The 12,612-nt window shown below is 41.2% G+C and overlaps 1 protein-coding gene across 3 annotated transcripts in view; it reads left to right on the forward strand.

The window, feature by feature from the left end:
* The window catches only part of CD109 (CD109 molecule), a 135,328-nt gene that overhangs the window by 106,762 nt on the left and 15,954 nt on the right, over positions 1-12,612 (forward strand). For all 3 annotated transcript variants that reach the window (XM_060283392.1, XM_030859307.2, XM_060283391.1), the window contains exons 24-28: positions 6,322-6,403; positions 9,050-9,278; positions 9,834-9,999; positions 11,519-11,709; positions 12,206-12,361. In XM_060283392.1, coding sequence (XP_060139375.1) covers positions 6,322-6,403; positions 9,050-9,278; positions 9,834-9,999; positions 11,519-11,709; positions 12,206-12,361 — 824 coding nt within the window. The remainder of the gene's footprint in view (positions 1-6,321; positions 6,404-9,049; positions 9,279-9,833; positions 10,000-11,518; positions 11,710-12,205; positions 12,362-12,612) is intronic.

A 12,612-nucleotide genomic window follows, 5' to 3' on the forward strand; every position in this document is an offset into this window, starting at 1 on the left:
TGAACTATAAGGTTGGCTAATCAAATATCAATGCTTTAAAGAGACAGAATAAATTTTATAGTTTGAACCATTTAAGGAACAATAATTCGTGCCTTAAAAATAACTTGAGTTTCTGTCCTAGACACTTTGCTCTGGGTTAGTAGATGCCCTAAAAAATGAACAGTCCAAATCCTCAGTATCTGTTTTCTTTAAAAGGAGCGCTGGTCCCCAGGCCCATCCCGGCGAGGTAGGTGCCACCGTGCAATTGCAAAGCAGCCCTGCATTGCTTGGGAGGCTTCGTCACATTTGCTGGTTGTTAGAAGGCACAGAGCAGCCAGAGGGCAGAAAAAGCTTTGTGGCAGAATGAAGAGCACTGCAGCCGTGAGGTGGGCGATTCCCACCAGGGGAGAGGTAGAGCCGTGGTTACAGCACCGGCGGTGGAGACCATGAGGCCTGGGCTCTGAACCCTGCCTCCTGCTCTGGGCTGGTTTCCCCAGCCTCTTCTTTCCACCTATAAGACATGGGTAAATAAGTAGCCACTTCTTAGGGCTGTTTTGAAGACTAAATGAGGTATTTTAACACCTAGTAAATGCCCAGGAACTGTCAGCTATAATATAGTTAGTGGCATCTAACTAGGGAGATAGGGTCTAAAGGCAGCAAGTAAATTCTGTCCATTCTACCTCTAAAAACAGTGTGAAATTTCCCCACTCTCTCCATCCCAGGCTGATTGATCTACCCTGACTTGCCATTGCTGACCTGGCTACTCCAGCAGCTTCCTGAATAGACCCTTTGCCAATATACTCACCCTCCTTCAACACAGTCTCTGCATATTTTATAATAAAAGGGATCTTTTGATAATGTCAGAGTCACATCACTTCCTTAAATTCTCCAGTGGGTTCCTCGCCTGGGCCTGCAAAGCCCTGAGTGGATGCCAGGCCCCATCTGTCACCTCACCTGAAGCCGCCCCTCCAGGGGCGTCTGTCAGCCTGCGTCTGGCGTGCTCTCAGCTCCATGGCGCTGGGGGCCTTTCCACCTGCTTGCTGGATACTCTCCCCACAGATCTTCCCAGGGCTGGTTCCTTCTCATCATCCAGGTGGTGTTTTCCTCAAAGTGGCCTTCCCTGACCTTTTAGCAGCTCTCACTTAAATTATTGCATCGTATATTCCTCATCACACTTAACAGTATTTAAAATGTTCTTGTTTTTCTGTTATGTGACTGTCTCCTGCCCTAGAAGGTAAGCGCCCTGACAGAGGGGACTGTGTTGAATCCCTTCTCCATGGGATCACCATATGGGCCCCTCAGTAAGTGCAGAATGGGTGAATGCATTCGTATCAATATTAACTTCTGTGGGCTTTAGGTCGATCGTCCTAATGTGGAGATCGGGTCTAGAAGATCTCTCCGGTGTTTCCACGATGCATGGTTTTTTCTCTAAACACCTGAGTTTCTCCCTGGCTTTGGCACGTTTTCATGAGCTAGGAAATGTGACCTGAGGTTTCAACGTGTTACCTTTTGAGCTGGTGAAATGGCTGATGGGAATCAGTCCAATGAGCTCCTCAAAATGTATCTTTTCACATGAGGAACTAAATTATATTTCAAAGTAGTGGACAAAAACTTCTCAGTGTAATGATTTTCATTATGAAATCAGTGTCTCATTTCAGAGACTCTGTTTTTTCTTTTGCTATCACATTTGCCAAAGTTTTTTTTTTTTTCAAATATACTGTAATTGTTTTTATGTTTTTAAGGAATTAAAGTGGCTTTGGCGCAAGTCATGATTTATGTTACTTAAATGTCAGTTGTGAACAGCGCATGGTTTTCCTTAAATCATGCTTGGCCCAGGAGCCCAGTAACCTAACTTATTGTTTTTCTGGTCAAAACAATAGCTACATCATTGAATGAAGTGGCTTTCACTGTCAAAAAGAAAAATAGAACCGTAACATGGAAACTGTTTTTGACAAGGACTAGAAATCCCAGACCTGTTAATTGGAGATTTTAAACCACTTGTTTTTCTCAAATATTTAAATTGCAGTGCATGCGGCTCAGTTTTTCAAGTAAGACTCAGACCAAACTTAGCTGAAAACACATTATATTTTCTCTATTGGAATAAAAACAGGAAAAAAGTAGGTTTCAGAATTCTGATGCTGCATTTGGCCATCACAAGAATGGCTAGAGGCAATAGTGAAGATGCTAAAAAAGAAAACGTTGGTGAAGTTCTCACTTTCCATTCATGTCAGAGAGAGTAAGGAAGTTGATAACAAATACTCTTCTTTTAGCACAGGGATATTTTTATCAGCTTTTAACCAGAGAAAGTGATTGGGCAGCCAATTTTACTTAATTTATTTGTATACAATTTTGACACTTGTGGTAAACTAAGTCAAATTATGTTTAGAATGTTAGTTTTCTGTGTGTTTCTATGAGTGCTAGTTGCCTCTTTATTATGATAAATTGTAAATATTTTCCATTCATGGCTATTTCAAAGAAAATTCACCACCCACTAAGTATGTATCTTGTCTGACCCTTTATAAACAACATTTCATGAATCATTATTTTAAATTTTAGAAGTGTCTGTTAATTCTGATTATGCTGTTACTTTGTAACTCAGGAGCTATTCATAAGACTATGAACTTGAAGGCAGTACTCTAATTTCCTCATAAACTTTTGGAGAAAACCATCTTTTTGCCTATCTCATCTATCACGATGCAGCCGAGGGTTCTCTAATGATGCATGTCTGGCTTAAGACAAGGAAGGACTCCTCACAGGAGACCTACTTGGTTTGGGTTCCCTCCTGTTTTGCCCAGGGAGCAGAGCTGGAGGTTTGGATTTTCAGTTTCATCTAAACCAGCTCAGGAAATGTACTCCATACCTGTAGACTGTGTCTGCAAGTCCCCTTCTCTGGGCTCGTTGCTCCTGGTGGAAGAACTGTGCTAATTGTTGATATTAATGGCAACTCTTGGAGGGCAGCCACCTGAAGGGTAATTTCCATAAACACTGATCTCATCTCCATGATCTCATCTCTCTGAAGGTTTTACAATAACTCATACTTGGAACTGCCATTGTTGATGTGATTCAGGGCCTTGGAGGCACTTGGTCCTCACCTGAGGTTGGTCCATCTTCCCACAGAAGTACCTCCTCTAGTGATGGAGGGACCTGGAGCTTCCCTTCCCTTCCCTTCCCTTCCCTTCCCTTTGCTTCCCTTCCCTTCCCTCCCCTCCCCTCCCCTCCCCTCCCCTCCCCTCCCCTTCCCTTCCTCCTATATCAGATTGAGTTCACACGTAAACTCTGCTACCTGGTAGATTTACTCCTGAGTTGGAAACTGAGGGAGAATGTCTTGACCTCTTTTGCTCACTTCCTTTGTGAACATTAGAAAATTACTCTGCTTTTCTGTGATCCTTGACCAGCTCTGACAAAGGAAGAGATTATATGTTGCGTTTTCTTCAAGGTTAATTAAAACATGTTAGAGTGAACTAAGGTTGTGTTAATAGTGCCTGTCATTGAATTTTTTCCATTCTTGTTTATTTTACTTTTTGAATATGTAAAACATTAACATGCTTCCAAAAGTCAAACTTATTCTAAAAGGTGTATGCAAAGGGGTATCTTTCCCTCTTCGGATCCCTTCTCCCTACCCTCTGGGGGTAACGTTTTGCGTTACTTTCTTGTTTAGCTTCTCTCTCTCTCTCTCTTTCTTTTTCAATCTTAGCAGAAATTAACGTATGTTTTTTTATTTTCTCTTTTTCTTACACAAAAGGTAGTACACTATGTGTGCTATTTTAGACTTTGCCTTTTTCACTTAACAGTATATTCAGGAAATTGCTCTTCATCAGCTCAGAGAGAGTCCTCATTCTTTTCCACAGCTGCATAGTACTCCGTTGTACACATGTACCACAGTCTATTCAACCCGTCTCCAATTTGGTGGCATTTAGGTAGTTTCCAATGTTTTTGCAATTACAAATAATGCTGCAATCAATAGTCATCTGCATATATATTTTTGTGTTGTTGGAGGTATATCTTCAGATATATCCTTAGAAGTAGGATTACTGGGTCAAAAGGTATAGACATTCTACTGCACAGGAGTTGTACCATTTGGAATTCCCTCTAGCAACGGATGAGTACTGGTTTCCTTACAGTCTCCCCAACAGGATGAATGGTCAAGCTTTTGAATCTTTGCTAAAGTGATGGGTAAGAAATGGTATCTCAATATGTAGTTTTCATTTGCATTTTACCTATTATGAAGTTGAACATTTCTTCCTGTCTTAAGGTCTGTCTTTCTTTGTTTTTTGTGAAATGTCTGTACTTGCCTTTTGTCCATTTTTTCTCTATAGGAGTTTTTATCTTCTCCTCTAAATTAAAAAAATTCTTTATATAATCTATATGTGAAGATATATAGTATTAATATATAAAAACATATACATAGACTTGTATAGTATTAATGTTAGGAAGATTAGCCATTTATCCATCTTATATGTTGCAAATATTTTCCTTTAATTTGTCATCTGTTTTTCAACTTTGTTTATAGTGTTTTGCCATGGAAAAGTTTGAAACAATTTTTTTGTAGTCAGTTATTTTTTCTTAAAAGTTTGGTGGTTAGAAAGTCTTTTTCTACACCTATGTTACGGAGTGATATCTGTTGTTTACCAAGAGAATGTAAAAGGTACTGTGCGAAGAACTTTTCATATATTAATCATTGAAAGAGCTCTATGAATTAGTAGGAAGCAGCAGCTTTGGAGACAGATGGACCTTGGCTAATGCCTAATTTCAGTTCCTATGAGCTGTGTGACCTCGCACATGATATATTCTAAGTTCAGGTCTCTTCATCTCTAAAAAGCAGATAGCCTCTACATCATAGAGTTGTGGCATTACCTGAGTTAATACCTGAAAAGGGCTTTGACCAGTTCCTGACACCTAGTCACAGTTGGATAAAAGTTGACTGGTTAGTTACCATGCTGTAATATTTCAGTTTTAAACATAAAGAGTATAACCTAACACTCCCTTCTTCAAATTAAGAAAACTCTCTCATCACTTAAATGCTGTTTCCATCTCTTTTACCATAGGTCTTAAAGATCACCGTGAAACAGTGTCTTGTTTTTTAAGCATTTTTGTCTTACTGTAGCTTGAATCAGATACTCAGATCTCGCTGGGGTTTCTTGTGGAAAGGCTCAATGACAAAAGTTTGGGACCTGGCAAGAGCAAATTCACGAATTTTAAATGACTAACACTCATATTTTGTTAGTCAAATATGAATAATTAATTATAGTTATTGATGCTTCTAAAATGTGGTATTCATAAAGTAAAATGTTTTTGTTACTAGAGTTTATTGGGGATTGAATTCAACGTTTCACCAGTGAGTATGTTTGCCAGGCACTACATGGCCATGCTGCTGGGTTCATTCTGTGTGCCCTCCCCTCCTGTAGTAGAATCCTGTAGTTTTCGGGAAGAATTCTTGGTTATCAGAGGATCACTGATAAAGCCTTGCGCTGGAAATGTTTCTGGCTTCTGCTTACTTTTTATTGATAAATTATGGCTAATATCATTTTTAGCGAGTTGGTTTGTTGGGCTTGTCCGGTGACTCTTTCAGTGTTTGGCCTGTGATTTCTCAGTCGCTGGACTTTGAGACCTGCACGCATTGCTTTGCAAATATGAAACATCTGCCTCTATTTGCAACCACTTATTTGCAAATATGAAACATCTGCTTTTATTAAAGCAGATCTGTGAGCCATAAGCCCTTCCCAATTTAGTTCTATGCTGAGACTTCATTACCACCACCATGTTCTTTTTATATAGTGAGAACTTAGAGTTGACGTTTGGGCGCACAGGTCAGTTTGGGGGTTTACCTCAGTTGGTCATGACCAAAAAATTCTAGAGCCACTGTGTTAGATTATTTAGCAATTTTCTCCCTTCTGCTGGTGGTCTAAGAGTAGAAAGTATTTTTACTTCTCGTTTTAGCTTTAAATTTTAGTTATGATACTGTAGCTAGTATTTTTCTTAGGTAGCAAACAATTTTAGATGACTAAGCATTGAAACCATTGTAGTTTACACTACAGAGTTAAATACTCCGCTTTTTAATTTACTTGCTTTTGAATGGATAGAACTGTTGTCTGTGTGATGGTATTCTTCTGACTTTATTCCAGTTTGGGGCTATCGCGGTTCTTATTTTATGCATTCTACTTGAAAAGTCCTGATGTTCTTAATCTCCCACAGCACATGATATAGAAAATATTCAACATTAGTTGATTTCATGTCTTCTTTCCCATTCTCTGCCCATGTTTCCTCAATATGAAGTCATGATTAGAAACTTCCCTTCATTGCAACTTGATTACGTTGATTATCTGTCTATTTTGGTGTCTTCAGGTTACCAGAGAGAACTTCTCTATCAGAGGGAAGATGGCTCTTTCAGTGCTTTTGGGAATGATGACCCTTCTGGGAGCACTTGGTAAGTGTTTTTGCCAATGGAACAAATCCATGTCACCGAATGGGCTCTCACTAGGTCACGATGGCCATGAAATTGACAGATGTGTCTCTGTATCAGCTTGGAGGCTGCTTTTTCCATAGCCTGGCTTTAAAAGAGATTCTCCTTTTTAAATATGGTTTTAAAACACTAGTACATCAGACGTTTTTATTTAGAAAAGATAAGTCATAAATCCCCCTCTTTTTTGGTGGGAAAAGCAGCAATAAAATATGATGATGGTGCAGCTGGTAAGAAAAATTGGTTAGAAATATGGAGTATTGTGACATAGGTCTTTTTTTTTTTTTTTTTTTAGCCGTACACGGGCCTCTTACTGTTGTGGCCTCTCCCGTTGCGGAGCACAGGCTCCGGACGCACAGGCTCAGTGGCCATGGCTCATGGGTCCAGCCGCTCCCCGGCATGTGGGATCTTCCCGGACCGGGGCACGAACCTGCGTCCCCTGCATTGGCAGGCGGACTCTGAACCACTGCGCCACCAGGGAAGCCCGACATAGATCTTTTTTTAATCGGACACAATCAACACTAATTTTGTATTAATACAGTCAATGTAGTTTCTTTTTTTTTTTTTTTTTGAAGATGTTGGGGGTAGGAGTTTATTTATTTATTTTTGCTGTGTTGGGTCTTCATTTCTGTGCGAGGGCTTTCTCTAGTTGCGGCGAGTGGGGGCCACTCTTCATTGCGGTGCGCGGGCCTCTCATTATCACAGCCTCTCTTGTTGCGGAGCACAGGCTCCAGACGCGCAGGCTCAGTAGCTGTGGCTCACGGGCCCAGTTGCTCCGTGGCATGTGGGATCCTCCCAGACCAGGGCTCGAACCCGTGTCCCCTGCTTTAGCAGGCAGATTCTCAACCACTGCGCCACCAGGGAAGCCCCAATGTAGTTTCTTTAAGTTTATTTTTTGTGAAAAAACAGTGATGAGGTTAAGTAATGAACCTCCAGAGTTTCCTCCAGAATGAAATCTCCACATGGCTGATTTTGGATGATTACTCTCTCCTTGTACTATCTTCAGTTCATTTTTCACTCAGAAAAAGATTGGCTAATTGTGTCAGTAGGGTTAGATAAGGTGTGCCGTGGTAACAACCCTCTAAATCTCAGTGGTTTGTTAACAAAGGTTGTGCTCACGCTGCATTTCCACTGTGGCTCAGCAGGGGGCTCTGCAGTCTTTGTTTCAGCCACCAACTCACCCTGAGCCTCTAGCCTGGGGACAGAGGGCTGGAGTATCCAGCAGTGGCAGTTAGAAGCTTCAGCCCGGTATAAGATTTCTTATCACTTTACCATGAGCGGAGCTGGCCCCATGGCCATGCCTAACTTCAAGTGGGCAAAGAAGTGAATTCTTCTGCGTACCCAAAGTGAAAGAGAACTGCATCATATTGGATATTAGTAATGTTTGCCACACTAAATCTTTTATAGGGTGAAACAGATCTGCTTCATATTTTCTTTTGGCGCGAGTCAGGATGTAGATCCATAAATAGAAAGGTTTCAGTGTTTTATTGCCTGATGTTCTTTTCACCTCAGTATTTAATGTTCTGTAGCAGACACTGACATACTTTTTCTTTAAAGGGTCAGATAGTAAATATGTTAGGCATTGCAGGCCCCATAGAGCCTCTGTTGCATATTTTCCCTTTTTCCCTCCACCCTCTTTCTTTCTTTCTTTTTTTTAAAAAAATAAATGTATTTATTTATTTTTGGCTGCGTTGGGTCTTCGTTGCTGCACGCGGGCTTTCTCTAGTTGTGGCGAGCTGGGGCTACTCTTTGTTGCGGTGCGTGGGCTTCTCATTGCGGTGGCTTCTCTTGTGGAGCATGGGCTCTAGGCATGCGGGCTTCAGTAGTTGTGGCACATGGGCTCAGTAGCTGTGGCTCACGGGCTTAGTTGCTCCGCGGCATGTGGGATCTTCCTGGGCCAGGGATCGAACCCATGTCCCTTGCATTGGCAAGCAGATTCTTAACCACTGCACCACCAGGGAAGTCCCCATCCTCACTATTTTTCTCCGTTTAAAAACTGTTCTTAGGTGGAGGTTGGGGGCTGTGCAGTGGGGAGAGGCACATATAAACAGACTGTGGGCTGTGTTTGGCGCAGACAGATTTGGCCTACAGGCTGTAATTTGCTGATTCCTGTCCTATAGGAGAGAAAATATCCATTTCTTCTACTCAAAAGCACGACAGTTTGATTGTGAACTAAACATACTTCATCCACTGCTTTAGGGTTGAGCTAAGTGTGTGATGAGATCTTCCTTGGTAAATACCCAGAACAGTCCAAAGATGAATAACCTTGGACAGTTTATTTAACTCTCTCTGAGTTTCGAATTCTCAACCTTTAAAATCAAGAGGCGGGATTAGATGATTTCCAAGTTCTTACCAACTCTGCTCTTTTGTGAGTTGACCTGGAATTTCCCAGCCACACCCAAGGGGAAGCCGTGCCCACTGGCCCAGCTGAGTTGTTCACTTTGTTGTCTCTTTGTCGTCTTTCTTCCTTTTGTTCTATCTTCAGTGATTGGCCCTTTGGTGAATCTTCTGATGGGGGAAAAGGGTTGTTATTGCTGGTGTTTTATTGCTCAGTATAATTTGGAGGACTGTATAAAGTGTATTTTATGTAATTTTCCCCCCCTTTTCACCAAGGTTGTCAGCTTTTGTTTTAAGATGTTTCCTCGAAGCTGATCCTTACATAGACATTGACCAGAATGTGTTACACAGAGTATATGCTTGGCTCAAAGGACATCAAAAATCCAATGGTGAATTTTGGGAGCCAGGAAGAGTGATCCACAGCGAGCTTCAAGGTGGCAATAAAAGTCCAGTGACCCTTACGGCTTATATTGTGACTTCTCTCCTGGGATATAAAAAGTATCAGGTATTTAATCTTTAATAAATAGTGGGTGGAAAATCACAAGGAAGGTAGGTCTTGATGGGTCAAATACATGTCTGGAAAATTAAAGGATTTTGCCATATTCCATCACATCTGAAGTCTCGAATTTGAGTACTCTTCTGCTTTGCATTTGTGGCCACATCCCAAAAGCTGAGAATATATACTTTCCCCTCAATTTAGAACTTCAACACCTGAGGTCATATAAGAGAGGTATCTTTCTCAGGCTATATTTTATGCCCTCCTCTTAGTTCGTGAGAGTCAATGGGAAAAACACTAGCAAAAGCTGCACTTCTTATTTTTTATTCCCTCTACGGAATGGTGCCTATTTGCTTGTAGAACCTGAAAAGCAATGTTATTTTTAAAATACATGGCAGATCATTAAATGTCAGTGATCAGGGGTGATTCCCATTGCCTAGGACAAGGGCGGGTGCTTAATAGACACTGAAATGGTTTTTGAATGAATGTTTGAAAATTCTTTTTATTTAAATATGTTGGTGACAGGTTATTCTGAATAGTAAAATACATAGTTTTTCTTTCCAGCCTAATAGTGATGTGCAGGAGTCTATCAACTTTTTGGAGTCTGAATTCGATAGAGGAATTTCAGACAATTACACCCTGGCTCTTGTAACTTATGCGCTGTCATCCGTGAGAAGCCCTAAAGCCAAGGACGCTTTGAATATGCTGACTTGGAGAGCAGAACAAGAAGGTAACGTGTGCAACCCGTTCTGCGTTATGAAATGTGTAAACGATGTGAGAAAGTTTTGTACACCAGGTGCGAAGTTGATTACATTTATGTCTTCTGAATGGGATGAAAATGAGATGCAAGTAAGATCAGGAAGGGTTGACATGGCCATTCTGCTGCTACTCTCCCCAAGAGTTTTCTAGAGAACTTGGGGCCTTGGGTTTTTCCTTCTTTTAGATATGTTCTGCCACGTGTCAGTTACCCTTTGAATCGTCTGCTGCCATTTCTGGTTTGGTGGCCTTGAGTGATCATGAAGTCCTTGGTTTTTGGAGAGACTTGGACTCAAATTCTGGTTCCGTTAGTTACCTTTAGGAGCTTCAGTTTCCCCGTCTTAAAATGGGAGTAACAGCTGCTTTAGGGTTGCCGTGAGGATTAAATGAGATAAGGTGCAGGGCTTACCACGTTGTAGGTGTTCGAAAATGTGAATTAAAATGCTAACAGAAATGCAAATGTCAAAAAATGCTGTTAGTGAGCTGTATGATTGTTTTTACAGTTTTGGAATGGGCACTGTGAGTTTTTAATCATACAGCTGCTTATGAGCTACAACAGGACAAAAAGTACAGGTGTTATGACTTTCCAAATGGCCTCTGTGTGGCAGAAGGACTGGCTGAGCAGAAAGAGTTTTAGGTCGTGTCAGTTTATTTAAAGCTCTGTTCATTCAAGAAGGGGTGATTATGGAAAGTGCTTAGAGACTTCTGAGACTGTAGAAAAGAGTGTGTTATTATTAGCGGTAAGTTAGATTACATCCTTGTTACCTGTTGCAGTGCTGGGGACTAGCAGATTATTGCATCGAGGCTGAAGTAGTCCTTGACATTTCTGCTTCTCTGCTTGGCTAAGTGGTAGTTATTTCACATTCCACTGAAGTGCAGTCATCATCTACATAGTAATATTTGAGAGAATGGGGAGGGGGTACCACATAGCATGTTCATCTGGGGGCTAGCAGGAGTATCTCTAGGAAGGTTGTTAGGGTGGCCAGGGTCCCTCATTTTTTCTTGGAGTCTTGGAATTTTGAACTTATAACACCACCTCTCAGATAATGAAAAAAGGAGTCTTTCCCGTTAGGGCTGGTTAATGGCAGATTCCCAGAACAGGGTTCTTTCCAATGTGTCCTAATATATTTTGGGATGGTCTGGAATAGAGTATGGTTTTTTAAAAAAATAATTTATAGCCTTTTGGTCTTGAGCCAAACATATGGAATTTCTCTTGGGAAAATATTTTTATCAAAATGTCCTCAAATATAAGTAAAAGGACAAGGATGAAATTTTATAAGTTTTAATAGTTTAAGAAGTGACATGTAAGTACATGTGTGTGTGTGTGTGTGTGTGAATATGCGTATATTTGCTTGGCATCGATATACACATGTATAGAAATATGTATACTTTTATGCTAGTCAGGGAGAACGTGGACCAGTGTAGGAATGTTTAGTGGTATCAAGTGTAATTTTTCTGTATTTGGCCAGACCATTACTACTTCTCTCCCGCAGGAGACATGCAATTCTGGGTGTCACCAGTGTCCAGACTTTCTGAATCCTGGCAACCAATCTCCCTGGATATTGAAGTTGCGGCCTATGCACTGCTCTCACACTTCCTGCAGCATCAGATTTCTGAGGGAATCCCGATTATGAGGTGGCTAAGCAGGCAGAGAAATAGCTTGGGAGGTTTTGCATCTACCCAGGTGAGTGATGATCACTTTAAATTTCTTTATAAAAATAATTATATATATATTTATATATATATATATATAAACCATTTATAAAATTAAATCTCTCTCTATATATGTGGTTGCTTTATTTCATGACTTCATAAAATTACATGGCAGTTAAAAAGTTTAGTAACTTAAATCAAAGGTTTAAGTTACTAATTTTAATTTTTTCTCATCTTTGATAATAAACATCGTATCTGATACCCATATGGGATAAATGAGTTCCCTGTCTCACTAGCCATTTGTCGTCTCTGGTACCCGGTACAATAGGAGCTCAGTTCTAGTCAGCGGATGTTTTCTGAGTCTTCCCTGGACTCCAGGTCAAGCAGGTTCAAAGGTGAATCGAGGAGAGTTCCACTCCCAAGGAAGGCGGATGAGTGTGCAGTGGTATCCTAAACGTGACTGAAATTTACTCTTTGGCGGCCTTAATATAGCCTTATGTGCACACATCTTTTTCTTTTCCCAACAGGACACCATTGTGGCCTTGAAGGCCCTGTCTGAGTTTGCAGCCCTAATGAACACAGAAGAGACAAATATCCAAGTGACCACGGTGGGGTCCGGTTCACTGAGTCCTGTGAAGTTTGTGATTAACACACAGAACCGCTTTCTCCTCCAGACGGCTGAGGTGTGGACAAGGGCGTGCCTCTCCAGATGTCTGTGTAGACGCTTCCTTCTGCCGGAGTACCGCTTTATTTCCTTTCTGTTGACTTCAACAAAGACTTGTTCCCAGAGCTCTGTGCTGGCAGGAAGGAGTACCCTCCTTTGGTTGAATTTGCCGAGCTGGGGAAGGGAGGAGGGGTGGAGAACTTTGGACAGATTTGGAAAAGCAGGAAACGTGGGCCCTGTCTTACTGGGAGAGGAATGAATACCCGTTGA

This window comes from Globicephala melas, chromosome 14, assembly GCF_963455315.2.
Source record: "Globicephala melas chromosome 14, mGloMel1.2, whole genome shotgun sequence".
Lineage (NCBI taxonomy): Eukaryota > Metazoa > Chordata > Mammalia > Artiodactyla > Delphinidae > Globicephala > Globicephala melas.